Source organism: Antechinus flavipes, chromosome 3 (genome assembly GCF_016432865.1).
Source record: "Antechinus flavipes isolate AdamAnt ecotype Samford, QLD, Australia chromosome 3, AdamAnt_v2, whole genome shotgun sequence".
NCBI classification, from domain to species: domain Eukaryota; kingdom Metazoa; phylum Chordata; class Mammalia; order Dasyuromorphia; family Dasyuridae; genus Antechinus; species Antechinus flavipes.
In genome coordinates, this window is record NC_067400.1 from 155419644 (window position 1) to 155441317 (window position 21674).

The 21674-nt window shown below is 34.2% G+C and overlaps 1 protein-coding gene across 1 annotated transcript in view; it reads left to right on the forward strand.

Moving 5' to 3' along the window:
• Positions 1-6679: 6679 nt before the first annotated feature.
• ITGBL1 (integrin subunit beta like 1) overlaps positions 6680-21674 on the forward strand; it is a 387932-nt gene continuing 372937 nt past the window's right edge. Inside the window, exons 1-2 of the mRNA XM_051984082.1 lie at positions 6680-6979; positions 8224-8441. Of these exons, the coding sequence (XP_051840042.1) occupies positions 6882-6979; positions 8224-8441 (316 nt within the window). The 5' untranslated portion in view covers positions 6680-6881. The remainder of the gene's footprint in view (positions 6980-8223; positions 8442-21674) is intronic.

Genomic DNA, 21674 nt, shown 5'->3' on the forward strand with positions numbered 1-21674 from the left:
GTATTCAAGCATTTAAAGTAGCTCCCAAAGAACAGGTCAAAAGTACAGAACCTTATGGCATTCCAAGAAACCTTATTCCCAGTTGACATTGACGCCCTAGTCAATAGTTTTTTTGTTGTTTCTCCATTCTCAAAGGGGATCAATGACACATGAATATGATTCCTTGACTAGAATGTGAATTGAAGTTAAATGAGTCAGAGCAATGCAAGGTCATCAGTCTCCCTCTGTCCTCAGACAGTCAATGAAGTCTGGTGGCTAGACAAGAATTATGATGACTAGTAATAGCCCAGAATGCAGTGAATAACCTTGGTCTTTCTAAGTTAAGGTCATTCCCAGGAATGAGTTTGTTTGAGACCAAAAAATTAAGTCAATAAAATGAGCTAATTTATCATTACAAAAAATATTAATCTGAGAGAGGAAGAGCTTCAAAGTGTCTGTTCTGGCTAGAACAGAAAACAATTGCTATTGATGCTCATTCTAAGCCATCAAAACCTGCCACAGAGGATTGAGCAGGAAAATATTATTGGCCATTCAATGAAAGCCAGAGTGACTTGGGTTTAAAGACAGTAAAATAACTCCATTTGATATATAGTAGGTTGGTCCAGAGAATCAATGGACTTCCTTAAAATTATTTTTGAGCCTGCTTTTTCAGAATTATATTTCAAGAAATTATATAAGAAAACTACACAGGATAAAAAGTAAAATTTCCCAGATTTGAGGGGGAAAAAATCTAATCCCCAATTTCCAAACTTCTCTTTTCCCTGCTTAAATCAAATGCTATGTCCTCCATGAAATCTTTGTCAACCTGATGATGCAGTGATTGGATAGAATGGGGTGAAGTGGTTTTGGTAAAAGTTTGGCCTGAGTTAAGCCTTAAAAGAAGGGAATCCGAAAGACAGGACAGAAAAAAAGTCTCCTGTGAAAACCATAATTTTTAAAATGTGCTAAAGTTTTTCAAAGTGAGCCTCTTCTGCTTTAGAATTTCATATTTCAAATGTCATCCATTATAATCTTACTCTAATGCAACATCATGGTATGACCATGATACCTGAGTTCTTAAGGCTATGAAGGCTAGAGGCTCCTGAATTGGAAAGACTTCATATATATGTCCACATGGCTATTATATCTTGGCCCTGCATAAATAACTTATTCTGTCTTTTCAAACCTACCTCCCTTTGAGATTTTCTTGACAAATATACTAGAGTGGTTTGCCATTTCCTTCTCCAGCTTATTTTACAGGTAAAGAAGCTGAGGCATAATGGGGAATGTTGGAGGGGATGTGGGAAAACAGGGACACTGATACATTGTTGGTGGAATTGTGAACACATCCAGCCATTCTGGAGAGCAATTTGGAACTATGCTCAAAAAGTTATCAAGCTGTGCATACCCTTTGATCCAGCAGTGTTTCTACTGGGCTTATACCCCAAAGAGATACTAAAGAAAGGAAAGGGACCTGTATGTGCCAAAATGTTTGTGGCAGCCCTGTTTGTAGTGGCTAGAAGCTGGAAAATGAAAGGATGTCCATCAATTGGAGAATGGTTGAGTAAATTGTGGTATATGAACGTTATGGAATATTATTGTTCTGTAAGGAACGACCAGCAGGATGAATACAGAGAGGACTGGCGAGACTTACATGAACTGATGCTAAGTGAAATGAGCAGAACCAGAAGATCATTATATACCTCAACAACGATACTGTTTGAGGATGTATTCTGATGGAAGTGGATCTCTTTGATAAAGAGAGCCTTAATTGAACAAAGATGGACAGAAGCAGCTACACCCAGAGAAAGAACACTGGAAATGAATATAAACTGCTTGCATTTATGTTTTTCCTCCCGGGTTATTTATACCTTCTGAATTCAATTCTCCCTGTGCAACAAGAAAACTGTTTGGTTCTGCACACATATATTGTATCTAGGATATACTGCAACCCATTCAACATGTAAAGGACTCTTGCCATCTGGGGGAAGGGGTGGAGGGAGGGAGGGAGGGGAAAAATCGGAACAGAAATGAATGCAAGGGATAATGCTGTAAAAAATTACCCTGGCATGCATTCTATCAATAAAAAATTATTTAAAAAAAAACAAAAAAACAAAAAACAATTAAGATTGCACAAATGGTAGGAAAGACAAAATAAATTCATTTAAAAAACTTTAAAAAAAAAAAGAAGAAGCTGAGGCATACAGGTTTAAGTCACTTTCTCAGGGATACAGAGTTGGTAAATATCGGAGACTAGATTTGAACTCAGAAATATCAAGTCACATATCAACCCTTTCCATATGTAAAATACAAAGCTTTCTAAAATAGAAAACTTGAATCATTTTTAACGTGTATTATTGTGAAATTAAGGCAAATAGGTGAACCACTCATCTGATGTATAGGATTGTAGACAACACATGCTGAAGCTAAATGCTGAAGAGGGATGATGCAACAAATGTTGAGTAGCCCTTGGGTTTCTATAACATGACTGAGAAATTGCATCATCATATCCCAAATTGTGAGGCTTTATAATACTGAGTACATATGGCATGGGGTCAATTTTGCCTCCATTATATATTTATGGATGTGCTGCAATCAGATTGAACCAGCACTTGAAAACCCATTGTTAAATACTCCACAAGCACTCTAGATCAGAATGGTTTGGGGATTTTTTTGTGTGTGTGTGTTTTTTTTTTTTTTGGCCTAGACTTAAGAAAATAATGGAGAAAAATGCTGATAATGCATGTTAACTTTAAAAGTTACTATGCATACATTTTTTCCCCCTGAAGAGCTGGTGGTTAAACTTTATCAGCACACCACTGGTTGTAATGTTTATTATTCAAGGCAACTCTACAGGCTTCTTTATACTTCTTCATAAGTATGTGTCCACTCATACTGGTAGCTATGCAAGAGTTGGGAATAATTTCAGGCGTATTCTTGTTAGTAACAGAGCTAACTGAAAAGACAAAGAGATTATAATTAGGGAAAGTAAATAGAAAGAGTGGCAAATGTCAAGGAACTAGAATGAGTCTAATGATTATGCAGGGAAAAGGATTATCTCCTCCTATGCTTACTATGTTCATACCAAGAACCTGGAAATCTGGCATGACTGGACCCAGATTTGCTTCCTGTGAACATGTTTTGTTTTTTTTTTGTTTGTTTGTTTTGTTTTGTTTTGTTTTGTATTACTGTCTGAAATCACAAGTCAAAAGTATTAATTCTGGTGCTTGAGGCAAAATGAATTGACCTTGGCAGGAAGAGAAGAGAATTAATGTAGTCCAATTTGTGGCTATTCTTGCATATAATTAAAATAGATTAGAACTAGAGATAATAATTGAAGATGTTGAGGAATTAGAGGTCAGGGTGTTCAAATGAGTCAGAAATTATGGTTAAGAAGAAAACTGTGATTCATAGTATGAATTAAGGAGAGTGACTTGGAGTAGATAGAAAAGTTGTTACAAACATTGTCACATCCTGATTTTCAGAAGGCAACATCTGGTTGTGTCTTGCTAGTTCTGGCAACTCTTCTCTTGGTTTATTGTGAGGAATGATGATCCTAAGAACAGGAATTATATGTTCTATCTCTTCCTTAGTACAATGCTGTGTGTATATTAGGTAATGAACACTTAGTATTTATATTTTTTGACATCTCATCCTTCCCTCCAGACAATTTACTTTCCCAACAATGAATGAAAAAGCATTTATTTAGTATTTATTGTGTCAGGCACTGTGCTAAGTGCTGGGGATACGATAAAAGTATTACAGTCCCTGCCCTCAAGGAACTCATTTTCTAATAAGGGAATATAATACATATAACAGAATGGTGGCTGAGAAAGGGTGTTCTGATCAGGGATTGGGGGTAAAACAATAGCGCAGCCAAGTGACCCATCATTTCCAGAAACAAAAAAAGCAAAAAAAAAAAAAAAAAAAGTTATGTAGATCTAATCAACATAGTCACTAGATCTAACAACATGTGTAATGTTATAAATCCATAGTTCTACATGTCTTCAGCATAGGAAAATGGTACCTTCTTTTCAGCACTGAAACTGCTCATTTAAAATTATGCAGTTTTTTTTTTTACTCTTTTAGTGTTAATATCCTTAATACATTATAATTTCCCCATGTTTCTTTGCATCCCTGACATTCTTCCTTGTTTATAATGTAATAATATTCATTTCCCTTCATATATCACAATTTGTCCAGCCATTCTCCAATTAAAGAACATTAGCCCTGTTTTCAGATTTTTTGCTACTACAAAAGTATTAATTTATTTAATTTGATATATTAATTATTAGTAATATGGTATAAATGGGATTTGTGTTTTTGTTTTTGATCTCTTTGGGGGATAGGCCTGCCAGTGGCATCTCTTCAAAAGGTACAAAAATTTTAGCTACCTTAATATTAAATTTTGTTCCAGAGGCCTAGTGACATCTCAGACCCATGCCAAAGTTAATTCAAAGCAATTGCTCATCACCATAACTTACTTGAATTTCCCCAGGTTCTCTAGACTAGAAAAATGTGTTTCAGGGTAGGTCTAATACTGAGGGCCCATCCAGAGCACAATGTGTTCTATTGAAAGAACATTATGATTTCCCCAGTTTGAACTCACTTGTCCAGTCTTTGCCAAATTGGCATCTGGGAGTGAGGGAGAAGATAGATCACATTAGAATAATGCTTTATAGTTTTCAAAGCTCTTTCACATATGTGTTCTCATTTGGTCCAACATATATCAGAAGCAAAGCTAGCTAGTAGTCTGGACTTTGTTAATTTTCAAAGGCTAACAAAATATGAATCAAGTGTTATATGACGATCATTATTTTGCTGCTATATTTCTTTTTAATAATCCAGATTATGTTGGAAGTATTTGATTAGGTTCTGGGTGCCATCTTTTGAGAGGGTCATTGAAGAGGTGGAAGAAACATGATTAGATTGGTAAGGGGAATCAAAAAGATTTCATGATCACTGCTTTTATTGAATAAATACTTCTATTTTATTCTATGAAGCTCCTAATGGTATAACTGGGACCAACAAATGGGTAGAAGTTTCAGGTAGGTCAATTTTATATAAAAAGAAAATAAAATGTAGTTATCAGACCTTAAATAGGTTTTCCTGTGAGGTAGTAAGTCTTCTGTCCTTAGAATTACTTGAGCAGAGACTAGATTGTCATTGTTTTTGTCACTTTGAGAAGATTCATGCTTTTTTTTGTAGAAGTTGAATTACATTATACTTAAAAAATTTTTTAGAACACTAAGAATTCATGATTCTATGTGTTTTTTGTGGGTGTCTTTTTTTAACTTTTCATATGCCCTCCCTCCACATCCCTACCAGTCCTAAAGTTAAATAAGTTAGCCCTTGAAATGGTAGTAGGTGGTTACTGCTTTTAAAATCTCCAAATCAGATATGTGAGTTGTCTCCATAAAAGTAAAAGACACCAGACTGTCTGCTAATCACAGTACATTTTAAGTTATTCATGGTATTTTGACAGAGATTCTGAGGACAAGAGATATTCTACTGAGTCACAGTGTCAGCTATAATACAACTATTTTAAATTACTGGAAATGTTTCTTCTGTGAGTCACAGAAAGAAAATGATCTGAGAATTTAAATGTTTTCTAACAGATAGATATTTATTTCACAGCTGTACTTTTTTTTTTTTATAGAATACCATAGTCTGTGAAAATACTAGAGATTAAAGTGACTTTGGAAAGCTTTAACTCTCAAAAGAGGTTTCCAAGAAAAATAGGACCCCTATTTCAACACAATAATTAGTTTTCCTTCAACAAAAGCATCATCTCCTTATCTATCAAAATTATCAAAACATTCAATAATAAATTGTAGTCAGAGTATGAGTTTGATTCTTCCCTTCCCATATTAGCCTCAATAATAATTGAAGTGGAATCTTATTTGCAAAGGGACTAAAGGAAAGGCCCAGTTATTTTCTTGAATTGTGCATCTGTTCTAACTGCCTAGGGAAGCATAAATGAGCCACAAGTGTACAGATAAAATTAAAAATGAATAGAAATTCCTTCATTTTACACTGCTTCATCCTAATTGTACCTCTTGGGGAAAAACTTTGATCAAAACTTGGGTGTTCCAGCCACCTGAAAAATCAATTGAAGAATTCCATGGAGAGATGGGGGAGGAAAGGTTTTTAAGATTTGGCTGATATAGGTTTTTCACTGTCACACTCAGAAGTACTGTTCTGTGACATGACAGTGGATGAGAAAGTAGAAAATTCCAAACCACATTTTAAAAAAAATCAAGGAAATGAATTATAATTTAAAACTGAGGAAACAAGACTGAGTTTTCTACAAGAAAAAAAAAAAGATGACAATTTAAGGTCTCCCACTCATCACCAAAATGACAGAGGATACCTCCAGAAAATCATCAGACTGCTGTTACCACTAATGTTTTCTGATCATTGTGGGCTTTCCCCCACACCCCATCACATCTCATAGATTATCTAACATAATCATTCATATAAACTAAGTCCAAATATTCTCTATTCAAATATTTATGGTGCCTGTATTTGAAAAACTAGATAGCTTTCTCAAATCTGTGAACAGGACACTTTTTATGTCAAAATAAACCATCTGCTTATACAACTGTTTCTAATTACTTCCCTGCCTAGACTGTAAACTTTAGGGTTTGGCACCAACATCCCGCCCAGAGGAGTGCGGCTGCTGCCCAAATCCTTCCAGGCAGCTAATCAAAGGCACTTGTAGCACGAAGAAGAGCTTCAAGTCCATTTTGGCCAGTCTGGCAGTTTCAAACCAAGGTATCTGGCTGTTTATCTGTTCTTCTGTCTGTCTGTTTGCTTGCCTGGCTGCTGGAGCCTTTGCCTGTGTCACCCCTACCTTGCAGAAGGGCAGACCTGCTCCTCACAACTTGGGATATCTCATCATGCACACGCAGAGTCTCAGCAAATTCTTATTGCTGGCTTCATCCCTTTTCTTCACTGTGTCATCTGCTGTTCCCCAAGGTTTTTCACCATCCCTGAGGTAAGTTGGGTTTGCTATTCTAAAAGACATACGTATTTGACAGTTGCTTGATGTGGCCAGTCCCAATTGAATCTTATAGTTATCCCAATTATGCAAGAGTTCCTAATTTGAAAATAGCAAAAAATCATTTTCAACCTATTCTCATTTCTCTCTCTAAATCCAGATTTCTATTCAGACTCCTAGATTGTTTTTTTTCCTCTGTACAAATACATGTGTATAAATGTTTTCCCTGAATACACATATGTACAGAGAGAAATATGTATCTAGTAAAACTCTCACTATTATAAAACTCATTTTTAGAGAGATTCAGATACATCAGGAAGCAGGCTAAATAAGATTACTTAACATTGTAAAAATCTATAATGAAATTTCCCCTAAGGACAGTAATATAGAGAGATTTTCACAGGGAATATGCAAAAGGCATTATGAGATTTATTTCAACAATGAAAAATTTTTGTAATTTATATTATTTTAAATACATTTATTTTTATCTTAGCTAAATTTGCTTTTTTATAAAAACTATTAAGAAAGTAAACATCTAGCTATTAATATTTTTGTCACTTTGGATCTATTCTCACCAAAAATAAAGCTATCTATAAGTTTTCATTGGTTTTCAAAGAGGAATTGAAAAGTTTTCAAGGGAATTAAAAAAATAATAATCAAGTGCCACACACTGGACTAATTTATTCAAACTTAAACATGCGTGTATGATTCAAAGACAAAAAAAGTTCAAGAGCAAACACATTTCTCCACTTTCAGCTACTGTCCTGGCCTTTCTAGGTTATTCAAGGGCTGCTAAGCAGACCAGGGCTACCTTAGTCCACTAGGGAACCAGGCAAATTCATGAGCTGCCAGGCCACTGGGCAGACCTTCTGAGAAATTACTGCATCCTAAGCGATGGTGGATGTGGCCCTTGGCAAGCAGACACTGCAGCGCTCTGCATACTCCAAGGAAAGTGATGAACACTCTGGGGTGGCCTGAGCCGGCTCAAGGTAAATTAGGATAGCAGATGTTTCAAGAGAAATAATTAAAGTGTCTTCCGACTCAAGACGTGAAGATCAGAGTTCCAAGTTACGTGACTTTTTCAAAGATTTCCCTAAATCTTTATTGCTAGTCATTACATCAGGTCTATGTGTCTGCATTGGAAAGCCACGGGAAGACAGTGGAGAAGAGGGAGAGGAAACAGATGCGAATAATTCATATTCTTTGCCCGAATAGACAGGTGCTGTTTTTTGTCCATGTAGGAGCGGGCCAGGAGCTACTTGTAGGTTGTCCCGGGCAGAGGCAGAACGCAGATGCCGAGCACCAGGACAACCACCCGGGAGCCAGCTGTGCAATGGCCGAGGCCGCTGTGATTGTGGAGTTTGCATCTGCCACGTGACAGAACCTGGCATGTACTTGGGGCCTCTCTGTGAGTGCCACGAATGGGTGTGTGAAACCTACGATGGGGAGACCTGTGCAGGTAAGGGACTGAAGTGGAATAAGAGTGGAGAGATATGTCAAGGTGCATCCAGTGCTCGTTCCCTTTTCTTTATATTATACATGCTCAGAATATCAGAAGAAAATCAGATGCACCTGTGAACATGCTTGACTTTTACCCCTTTGAGAATGCTTGATAAGTAATTGGTTTCTGAGAATTTTGTTATTGTGGTCTAGTGGGTTGGTGTGAAAGACTTACTCACTTAGTGGACAAGAAAACTGAGTTTTCCAGTTAGCTTCCTCCTTTTGGAGGAATGTCTTCCCTCCACATTGGACTCAAGCTTTGATGGGCAAATTTCACTGGAAATCTGCTTAACTAACCTATGAGGCTCAACCACTGTGTTTCAAGGATAGAACTTTAAATGAGGTTTTCCTGACTTAGAGTCCAATTATCTATCCATTAAACCAGAGTTTCTTAAACTTTTTCCACTTGGGACCCCTTTTCATCTGAATAATTCTAATATAACCCCAGATATATAGGCATATAAATCAGATTTTTAAAATATTAAATCATTAAGTTATGAGACCCCCATATGGGATCATGACTCACACTTTTAAAAACTGCTCACTAGGCTGGACTGCTGCTCTTAGCCCCTATTTATTAAGATTAATTAAGTTAGGAAAAATCCAGATACTTCCTCATAGCAGTGAAGTCTTCTCCAGCCATGACCCACCCACCCCCCTTTCCATCTGCCCTTATGGGTTCTCTTCGACAATTATATTACAGTTAGTTGGGTGATTTGTCTCCCTTCTCCTCCTATTCACAGAATAATGTTCTTGGTATGTGTCCTCCAAAGGAGTCTTCCTTGCCCTTTATGTCTGAAGTCTCTTTCAGAATTTTCTCCTCCCTAATTAAATTTGTTTCCAAGATTTGATCTGAAACCATGTTCCTTGGTGCTTACCACAGGAAAAAATTTGAAGCACCTGCTCCAAAAATCAGAACTGTTAATTTTTGTTTTCCCGAGGATTATATTTTATCTGAGAAATTAATGACAATTTTATTTCATTTTCTTTAGGTTTTTAGTTTTCCTGTGTCTTTACTTTTTAGATTTCATCATTAAAGGCATAATAGAGCTTAGGATCATACATTTCCAATTGAAGAGATCATTAATTGGAACCCCTCATAAGAGAGAGGAGAAAACTAAGGAATAATAATAGATCCTGTTATCTTCTACTTCCATGTATCAGAACTTTATATGGATGCTGCTCAGCAGTGGAAAAAGTAGTTAATGTGCTTGAGTGAGAGGAGCTCTTGTCCAGTCAACTTACACTGTGAAGGGTTACACTTTAATTCTTAAAAATATAAATTACAATAGTTGCAGTGATGGATTTTGAATTCAGATCTTATAATTCAAACATCAATACTCATTTCACTTCACCATATTACATCCAGAATAAATAAGAGTATTTGTAATGCAGATTAGAATTCATATAAATATAAGCAGAAAAATAAGCATTTGCTATATGAGTAACATCACTATTTTACCCTTTGAACCACTTGTGTCCGAATCTTTTGAATTGTGGTTAGTGTTTTAGAGACAGTTGAGGAATAGAGCGTGAGAACAAACTTATCTTCATCACTAATTTTTTTCTTTAAAGGGAAAGGTGAGGGCTGATAGGGAAAGAGATCAGAAAAATTCTTCTTTCTAAGGGACTGTCTCTAACCGCTTTCCTAGTTTTCATAAACGTGTCATTTTTGATGCCAAGAGCCTCAATTAGGTCATTGTGAATGTTACAGGAATTCTGTTAGTAAAAGGATAACACAAATGCATTCCAACGTGGGTTTGGCAAGTCTGGTAGGAAAAAAAGAGCAACTTATTTTAGCAACAATGTAGCTAAGAATATGAAGTCCAATACTAACAGGAGAATATCAAGAGCAGTTTGTAACAAAAAAATCCTTGTGGCTGGCATCGAGGGCCTCCTGGTATTCTCACGGAGAAGGGACTTGATATGCAGAAGGTTCAGCCTCGGAAAAAGTCATCATGTAAATGTTTGGAACGGTACAGGTGCCCCTGGATAACAATTTTCTCTATGCAGGAGTTGGGCTCAATCCTTTAAAATATGATGGGCCATGGTTTGTTATTTTAACTTTCTAAGTCTCAGAAAGCAAAGTATTATTGAGAGTAGTCATTTGGAAGGAAAACTGTATATCTCCTATTTCATTCCAAATCCAACTACTATGTGGCTTTTATTGCCTGTGGCATTTCCTCCTATAATATTATGAGTTTTTAACACTCTTTTTTAGATTTGGTTTTGTTTTGTTGGGAATAAGAGAGTTGAATCTGAGAAGTTCTCAACTGAGCAGCCAGATTATTAAAAGCCATTAGATAAAAATCCTCACTTTTAAAGAACTTGAGATGGCTTGATTTGGGAAAACTAAGGCAATAGCTGTGAATTATTGTATTGTTTTGTTTTTGTTATTTTTTTTTCTTTTTTGATAGTAAAGTGGCTTGATATTAATAAATGATGCATTGTGAGAAAGTGTTCAGAAGACTATTTAACTGTATAAAGTGAACATTTCTTTCTGATATAATCTGTTCAGGTTGTTTTTTTTCCACCAACAAGATTGTGTGTCTCCATAACCTAGTTAAAATTCTAGAGAGGAGAATTTAACTGTTGAAAGCCTGTTTGGGCCACAGTAGCTCTAGAGTGCCAATCCACTTGAATGCCTGTTTAACCTCTGGAATTAGTGAGACAGAGACAACTTAAAATTGAGAATTTTTAAAATTAATCCTTTCTTCATTTTAAATTTAAATATAAAATGCAAAAATAAAAAACCTCACATACAAAGAACATAGAGGATTCAATATAAATTTCCATTTCAGACTGTTTACATTTTTAAAAAAGTTTTAATAAATACTACATTGTTTTCAAAGCTATCTAGCTTTTTTGTGTGCTTCCTTCTTCATTTTCTGTTGTTTACTGCTGTGTACTTTTATTTCTACCTCTCTCCCCACCCCATCCTAGAGAAAGCTACATTGAATATGAATATAAGTATGTATGTAATATATACACACACAATACATATACACCCTCCTTCCTTTATATTTGTTTCCATTAGTTTCTTTGAAACTCTTGACTTTGTTTTTCCAGATGAATATTATTATTTTTTTAACTCAGTAAAAATTATATTTTAATAATTTAATTGGGGTGGCATTGAATAAATCAATAACTTAGGTAAATTATTAAAAAATTACGTAGGTAAATTGTCACTTTCATTATATTGGCTTTGCTTACCCATAGACAATGAATATTTCTCCAGTTATTTAAATCTGACTTGACTTGTAAGGAATATATTATAATTATGTTCACATAGTTCCTGGGTTTGTTTTGGCAGGTAAACCCTCAGGAATTTTATACTGTCTACACTTATATTAAGTGGGGTATTTCTTGCTAACTCTTCTTACAATGTTTTGTTAATGAAATATAAAAATGCTGATGACTGGCATAGCTTAATTAACATCCTGCTACTTTGGTAAAATAATTGTTTCAAATAATTTTAGTTGACTATGATTTTCCAAATGTATCATCATATTGTCTTCAAAAAAGATAATTTATTACCTTATTTCTCATTTGGATTCCTTCTGTTTCTTTTTTTCTCTTACTATTATTGCTAGCCTTTCTAAAACAACACTGAATAATATTGGTGACACATAGAGTAGTTTCCATGTTTGGCTCTATCTAAATCCATTTTAGATTTAACTTTTTTCTAAGACCATGATATCTCTTCCTACTTTTTATTATCAGCTAAAGCATAATAAGTTTTACTTCAGATCTTTATTTTAATACTGCACATCTCTAATTTTTAGTTGTGTTTCTTATAAAAGATGGATTGTTGAATTCTGATTTTTAATCCATTCTGTTATCTATTTCTCTTTTATGGGTAAATTCATTCCATTCATATTTAAAGTTATAATGACTAGTTGTGTTCCCTTCCATACAATTTTTCTCATTATCCTTCTTGCCCTTTTTTATCTAATTTACTTGTAACCACTACTTTGCCCTCCTAATCTTCATTTTACCTATTTTCTAAGTATATTTCCCTTATCCTCTCTCCCCACTCTTTACCCTAATCAAACAATCCCTTTAAGAGTCCTTTCCATGTTTTCTCCTCCATACCCATAATTCTTATTTTATACAACCTTCTAAAAGTCTCTCCCTATACTATCCCCTTGACCTCTTATTTCTTTATATTAGATGGATCTTATACCCTTCTAGATGTATATGTTGTTCCCTCGTTAACTCATTTTCAGTAAGAATGTTTCCAATCCTTCTAGATCTCCACCCCGACTTGCTTCTTCTATATCAGTTTTTCTGTTTATTCCTCATTTGTATGAAATAATTGCTCTTTTTAAAAAAAAAAACTTCTCTCTACCCAGATTTAGTTTTTTGATTAAGCTATTTTATTTATTTTAATATTTTTTACTTATAATTAACTTATTTTTTTAACTTATTTTAGTTACAAGTCTTTCTTTCAAACTATCCAAGTGATCGGTCTTAAGAGAACTGATATTTTCACATATAAGAAGTTTTTAGCTTATAATAAGTCCTTTATAATTCTTCTTTAATGTTTACTTCCTGTTTCTCCTCAATCTTATATGTTGAATTTTCCTTTAAAGTTATGGTCTTTAGGTCACAAATAGCTGAAAATATTTCAGTTCATTGAATATTCTTTTTTTTTTTAAATTCAAGATTATACTCAATTTGGCTGGTAATTTATGGTCACAATTCTACCTCTTTTGCCCTTCAAAATATGTTACAAAACATTTTACAAAACCTGTGGTTTTTAGAATAGAAGCTAATAGGTCTTATGTAATCTTGATTGTAGCTCTGTGGTTTTTGATTTTTTTTTACTTTTGCTTGCACCATTATTCTTCTTAACTTTGGAGCTCTGAAATTTCACATGATATATCTGTAAGTTTTCTTAGTGGAATCTTTTTTAGTGATTGGTGGGTTTTTCTATTTATATTTATTATTCCTTGTTCTGAAACTTCAAGAAAATTTTCCTTAATAATTTCTTATAATATTGTATCAGTTGTATTATAATTGTATTGTATATAATCAATTGTGATAAAAATCAATTTTAATCAATTGTCATATAATTGTAACAATTGTAATATTAAAAATATTTTGTCATAACTTTCAGGTAGTCCAAAAATCCTAATATTGTCTCTTCTTAATCTGTTCTCCAGATTAGTTGGTTTTTTTAAATAAGACATTTCACATTATCTTCTATTTTTTTATTCTTTTGATTTTGTTTTCTTATTTCTTGGTGTCTCATGATGTCAGTAGTTTTGCTTTGCCCAATTCTAGTTTTCATGGAAATATTTTTTCCTTACATCTTTGAATCTCTTTTTCCAATTGGTTGGCTTTCTTCTCATATTTTTTTTTTTGTATTTTTCTTGTTTTCTTTTTCCTCAATCTCCATTATTTGATTTTTGAAGTCCTTTTAAAGTTTTTCCAATAACTCTTTTTGGTCTTATGACCATTTGATATTTCTCTTTGAGTTTGAAGTGGCTTTTTAAACTTTACTTCCTTCTTGTAAAATGAAGCTAGATCTTCTCTATCTCCATAGTAGTTGTCTATGGTAAAGTTCTTCTCCTTTGCTTACTCATTTTTATTTTGTTTTATTTTAATTGGCTTTAGATCTATAATACAGAGAATAGTGTTTCAGGTCCTTCTACTGGTTGTTTTCTGAGCTCTTGTTTGGGGTGGAGTGTAAGTGAAGCCTATGACCCCAAGTCATAGCTAAGTCTTATAACTTGTGTTGCTCCTTGTGATCTTTCCTGTGGCTGCAAACTTTAGCTCCCCCCTTTTCCCTGAAATTAAAACCAGGGACTGACTCTCCTGCAAGTGTCCAAAGTCAGCAGTATCCCCATGACTTTACTATTGCACTTACCAAAGGTGTACTAGTTCCAGGTACAAGCTAGGGTTTATGTCTAGTCAGCAAATTTGGTCCTGCAGTCCTGTGATTGTGGAAAGTCCTTCAATCATCCTCTGCTCCGCTATTTAACCCCTACACTATCTGTGAGATGAAAGTTCCTGAGACCTGATTTAACTGTCTTCGGGGCTTGTTTCAGCATATTCTGCTAGGAGATATATGCTCTTCATTCGGAAAGAACCTCTGCCCTTGGGAATTAGGGTCTTTCTTGAAGCCCTCTCAAATTGTCTTAATTTGGAAGAAGAGAAGGAAACTCCTTTATTTTAACTTTGCTTTTTTCTGCCACTGTATGGTCACTTGAGGTGATATTCTCTCTTTTTAGTGCAGGCAATTTAGGGAAACTGGAATTTTCTACATCACCATCTTCCCAGAATCCTTTCTCAAAATTGGGAATACTTATGATCATGTCACTTAAAAACAATATGATATTGTCAAATGATTTTCCAGGTAAGAATATATATTAAAGGCATCATGACATTTTAAATCTGTGGCCAAATGATTCTCATTCTGAGGAACATCAGGCATAGAACAAAAGCAGGTTTAAATTTTAACATACATCAAGAGCTAATCATATTCTTCAATTTCCAAATTGTTTATGACTCAGGACTCTCCCACAGAATTATGTACTTTGAAATAGGACCTAATGATCATCCCTTTGAATTTCATTATATTGTTTATTATTTAGTTTGTGCAAGGATATATTGATAAATGTTTAACAAACCGCTCTCCAAAGGGGAAAAATGTTCCTCTAACATAACTTTTAAGTGTAATCTTCATCATTGGCAGTCTCTTCATCACTTTTATGTCTAGTTAATAAAAATAACAATAATATATCAAGTGTTGATTTGTATCATTTGTAAATTTCAGAATTATAAATGTACACTCTGAAAATTTAAGAATCAGACTCCTGAGGAGCTGGCTCTAGTATACTTCTGGAATGTAACTTTTAATCTCCACAAACATCCTATTTTGATGCCTAAGGTTTGGGAAAACACTAGATTCTCAAAGGTGAAGTCAGAAGAGTATAGTTTCAGGTTGCTTCTAACCATCTAAAATAGATCATGTCTGCTGTCAAAGACCCTGTTCTAATTCAGGCCTTGATCAGTTTTAATCCAAAGCATTTTAGAAGCCTCTTAATTGTTTCTTTGCTTCTAGTTTCTTCCCTTTCCAATTCACCCCCCCCCCCCATATTGTTAGCAACATATTAACAAGTCACCATTCTGACCATGTCATTCACTTGGTCAAAAAGCTGTAATGATTCTCTCTTGCTTCTATGATCAAAGGGTTCTTCTTCTAGACCATTAAAGACATTCACAATCCAGCCTTAATATATATATTCCTCTCCTATACATGGGGATCTGTTGTATATATGATATTCAGATATGATATTCAATCTCTGACTTTATACAAGTTGTACTCCTTTCCCTAGAATGAGCTCTTCTCAACTCTACCTATTAAAATTCAACTATGTCCTTCAAAATTTAATTCAAATCACATCTCCTATTTTATGCCTTCCTCATTCTCCCTTACATCCCATACTCCAACTTCAACTTGAAATTATTTTTCCTCTCTTTTGTGTGACTTTCTGATATGGACATATATTTTCCTTCAATAGAAAATAAGTTCTTTGAGGAAGGGTTTCTTTCAGTTTTGCCTTCATAACCTTAGTTCTAAGAATATTTTCACGTATGAAATATCTCACTCTTAGGCTCTTAATAAATGTCTGTTGTTTCAAAGAAAAATAAGAGAGAAATAAGAGATGGAGAACCTGAGTGCCATTGTTATCCCAGTGATTATATATGCTTCTCTTAAGATAGGATAAAATTGTATTAATTCTTTGGGTTGTCTTTTTGTTGTTGTTACCATATCCCACTTTTGACTCACTGTTGGACTTGAAATCCACTAAATCCCTTCAGATTTTTTTTCAAATAAAGTGTTTTTAATAGCACTAACTCCTTGTAACTGTGAAGTTATTTTTTAAAGCCTGTGCCCAGTATTTCCTCCTTCTCCCCTCCCCCTCTCTGTCTCTGTTTCTGTTTCTGAGTGTCTTTATGTGTCTCTGTCTATCTCTCTCTTCCCTCCTCTTTGTCTGTTTCTCTGTCTCTATTTTTCCTTCCCCTTTCTGTCTCTGTCTGTCTCTCTCCATTTATTTACTATCTATTTATATGAATGAGGATGGAAAGAAGATTAGTATGCACATCAACTTTGGAGGACCCACTAGACAAACTCTCTACCCATTTATTTGGACAAGAAACTTGAAGTTTCTTCAAGCTTCTTCTTGAAGTTGAAGAAGCAAGAGCCTACAGTATTGAGAGGTTACAGATGTTATATCCCAACAGCAGAACTTGATTTGAGCTCTTTTCATTACAAAATAATTAGCTTTCTAACCACTATGTCATAGTGTCACTTTTTACATATTTCTGTTAAGCTTTTTTACTTATTAGATTACTTACTGATTTAATTTTTTCTATTTTTCTTTTTTTTTTTTAATTGTGAACTTACAATTAAGTTTTTTTCATTTGGGAGGCAAGTTGACATAATAGATAGGATCTTGAATTTGAAGTCATTAAGAACTAAATTCAAGTTCTGCCTTAGACATTTACTGGCTTTGTGATGATGAGCAAGTTATTTAACATCTCTTACCCTTATTTTCCTCTTCTGTAAAATGGGGAAAATAATAGCAACTATCTAATATATCGTGTGTGTGTGTGTGTGTGTGTGTGTGTGTGTGTGTGTATGTGTGTAAAATCTCCCCCCCCCATTAGGATGCAAATGAGGACAGGGACTACTTACTTTTTATTTGTATATCCAGCTTTTAGGGCAATGCTTTACTGTAGTAAATATGGCAAATGCAATTACTATAAATGCATATTGGTTGATTGAGTAATATTTCTTCAATGAATCAGAAGGCTCTTCAGAATCTTTCTGCGCCAGTATCATAGTGAATGCAAATTATTATTGTCCAGGATAACTAAAAAAAGGAAGGAAGGAAGAAGAGAAGGAAGGAAAAAAGAATGAGAGAGAGATCGAGTGAGAGAGCAAGAGCAAGAGCAAGGGAGGGAAAAGGAGGGAGAGGGGAAAAAAGGAGGGAGGGAAGAAGGAAGGAAGGAAAATTGGTTATTTGGGATTATTTATTTACTAAAAGAACTTCAACTCTATTATTTCCTTTAATTTCACCTTCTTAGGATTTTCTCTAAACTTGTTTTAGAAAATATTTCTTCATTTATTCTTTTTTCTTCACATAGAGCCATGTCATACCTAATTTTTATTCCACTTAGTACTCCTTTTAGAGTTTATCATTTTTCATATTGTTCTCATCACTAATTCCCTTATTCATTACATTCTTTTGGTGCCCCATCTTTCTACGCCATAGAGGCTTTTTGCCTTACCCCAGTTCACATTTAAAGGTCAAAAGTTCCTTTTACCTAGGGAAAAAGGAAAGAGCTAGAAATTCTCTTCTCCCCAGGTAACTATTCTATCATGCCTACAGCTCTGCTGTACTGCCCTGGAGGCATAGGCAGTTTGCCATTTGCAGAAATATCCTGGCATGAGTCCAGTTCATTTCAAAGCTTGGAAGCACTAGCAGGGCATATTTCTATCATTATATTATTTTAATCAACATTACAAATGGTATATTTTTAGCTGTTATTTTTCAATATGAAAGCAAATGAGTAAAATTTCCTAGAATATAGAATACAGAACACAGAAATAAATTTGTTTTTATACTATATTTAGGTTTTAAAGACAGGTTTTTCCAAGAATTCTTCAAGTTTTCAAGCTATATAAAAGCAGAGAGCCAGCACCTATTGGACTGAGGTGCTCTATTAAAAAAAAAAAAGCTGCTCAGTTTTCTAGACTTTGAACCAAGAATTTCTGAAAATAAATGTGATAGAAATTTGTGCTCTAAGGATAGTAAAGAGATAAGAGAAAAGGAGAGTCTAGAAGAGGTTCTTAAGTCTTCATCTAAGCAGGAAGAATTCTTTTCTAGGTCATAAGGAACTAAAGCATAGGACCCGAAGAGGATGTTAAAGACACTCAATTTCCCAAAAACTAAAAACAAAAAACTGAAATGCATTGTCTTAGATAAAATAGATAATTTGTTACAAGCTCAGGATGTGAATCCACATTTTCCAAATCCAGTATTCTATCTACTCCATGCATTGTTTTCACAGAAATGCATTTTCATAGCTAGGACTGAGATGGTGTCTAGCTTAGCTCTATTAAATAGAAAGTTAATGAACAGTCTAGTAGGGTGAGTGTGGAAGGCCAAATGTAGCAAAAGTGGTCATTCTATAATAATAACTAATATTTACATAGCACTTTCATACACTAAACAACCTGGAAAATAGGTGATGCATTTCTCCCCATTTTATAATTGAGAAAAATGAGTCAGATAGAGGTTAAAATACTTATCCAGGATCACATGTCTTGTAAGGTCAGATTTGAAATCAGTCTCTCTTATTTCAACTCCAGTGTGCTACTTACTGTATCACATAGCTGCAAAACAAAAAACCAGTCTGTTAAACTCAAGTTATTTAGCCAGGAGAACATAGTCATCTGTGTGAATATAAGATCTTTTTTTTGTAACCCCAGCATAGTGACTGGCACACAGTTTATTTATACACAGTATACACAGTTTCAAAAACACATTTTTGAAAGGTTGATTGTATATATTTATCTTAATAAGAAAATGATAGAAAAATATTGGGGTTTTCCATGGTTGAAATTTCTGGAGAAGATCAAGGTGATTAGGGTTAGCTCCAAATGCTAGCTCAGGGAACTCTGCTAGTTCATTCACTGGGCTAGGCTTGTCAGCTTGGGAAATATAGCTTCTGCATCTATATCCAGAATTGACAGATTTGTCTTGTGTTTCTGTGGCAGGTGAAAGATGAAATGACTAAGGGAACAAAAGTTCAAATTTCCAAGCCTATTGATTTATTAAGCAATACATGCCAATTGCCTAACAAATGAGGAGCAGTAACCTTTCTCAGTCTTAACATTGGACCCCAAATATAGGGAGAGACAGATTTTTATACATTAAAACAATTAATTGAATGAGGTTAATTAAAAGAAACAAGTAGAAAACAAAATTAGGTAATCTGATCTCCAATTAGAGGAAGGATTAGGGTTTTCTAAATAGGGAGAGAGAGACTGAACAGTTACAAATTCCTGAAATCAGAAAGAGATGTCCCACGCCCCGTAAGTATCTGTAGGTAATCAAAGGAACATGGGAACAATAATTGATCAGTATGGGGTCAGTTTTCAGAAAAGACATATATATATATATAGTTAGAGATATATGATGGGAGGAGGATATTTGTAGCACTTTTCATATCTTATTGGGTTTCTGGTCAGTATAATTGAAGTGCATTACTAAGAGTCTCTAAGGAATAAGTGGAGGTGGTCCAGCTTCAAATAATGCAATAAAATTTTCTCGCAATCCTTACAACTGAATAGTGTTTTCATAGGATAGTAATTATATTAGACCAATAATTACATAGAAAGAAAACTGAACGAGCTTCAGAGCTGAGTCACCAGACTGAGTCCATTCCTACAATTAACTACTTGCTCTTTTTTTTTAGTATGAATGACATTCTATTTTTTAAAAATTATTTAGTATTTTATTTTTCCCAACTACATGTAAAAACAGTATTTAGAATTCATTTTTAAAACTTGAGTCTCAAAGTCTCTCCCTTCTTCCTTTTTTACTCCCTTCTTTGAGAAGGCAAACAATTTGATATAGATTACATATGTGTAGTCATGCAAAATATATTTCCATATTGGTCATTTTGTGAAAGAAAATATAGATAAAAATTGTGGAAAATTTCAATTAAAAAGTATGCTTCGATCTGTATTCAGACACCATCAATTTTGTTTGAGGATGGATAACATTTTTTCCCATGTCTTTCAAAGTTGTCTTGGATCATGGTATTGCTGAGAATAGCTAAGTCATTCATAGCTAATTATCTTACAATATTAGAATTAATTTGTACACCATGCATTTCACTTTGCAACAGATCATAGAAGTCTTTCCAGGTTTTTATGAGACCATCTGACTCATCATTTTTTTATAGCACAATAGTATTGCATCCCAATTATATGGCACAATTTATTTAACTGTTCATCAACTGATGAGCATCTTCCCAGTTTCCAACCCTGTGCCACCAGAAAAGAGTTGCTATATATATTTTTATACATATAGATCTTTTCCCCTTTTGTTGTTTTTATATCTCTTTCTGGATACAGATCAAGTAATGGCACTGCTAAATTAAAGCCTGGTCTTATAGGTATAGTTTCAAATTGCTCTAAAGAATGATTCAATCAGTTCACAACTCTATCAACAGTGTATTGATGTTTCATTTTCCCCCACCCCTCCAACATTTTTCATTTTTCTTTTCTGTCCTATTAGTGAATCTAATAAACATAAGGTAGTACCTCATAATTGTTTCAATTTACATTCTTCCAATCAATAATGTTAGAGCACCTTCTTATATAGCTATAAATAGCTTTGATTACTTCATCTGAAAACTGTTTATATCTTTTGATCATTTCTCAATTGGAAAATGGCTAATATCTTTATAAATTTCATATATATATATATGTATATACACACATACAATACACACATATATTTGATAAATGAAGCCTTTATCAGAGAAACTTAGTTTACAATTTTTTCGCTGTTATTGCTCAATGTTCCCATCCATTTATTTTATTCTTTCTCTCCTTTTACCCTGCCCCTCCTCAAAAATAATTTGCTTCTAACTATTCCTTTTCCAATATGCCCATCCTTTAACCATCAGCCCTCTTCTTTTATCCCTTTCTCCTCCTGCTTTCCTATGATAAGATAGATTTCCATACCCAATTGAATGTATCTGTTATTTCCTCTTTGATCCAATTCTAATGAGAATAAGGTTCACTCCCTCCCTCCCTTTAATCTCACCCATCTTCTTCTCCACTGTAAAAACTTTTTCCTTCCTCTTTTATGTGAGATAATTTATCTCATTTACTTCTTGCTTTCCCTTTCGTCCAATGCATTTCTCTCTCACTCTTTTATTTTATTTTTTTAGATATCAACTCTTCCTGTTCAACACATTTGTGCCCTCTATCTACATTTTGAGTTATAATTAACATCTTTCCATGTGGAAATGTAAATAGTTTAAATTTATTAAGTCCCTTATAATTTCTCTTTTCTGTTTACCTTTTTATGTTTCTCTTGAATCTTGTATTTGAGTGTCAAATTTTTCATTCAGTTCTGGTCTTTTCATTAAGAAT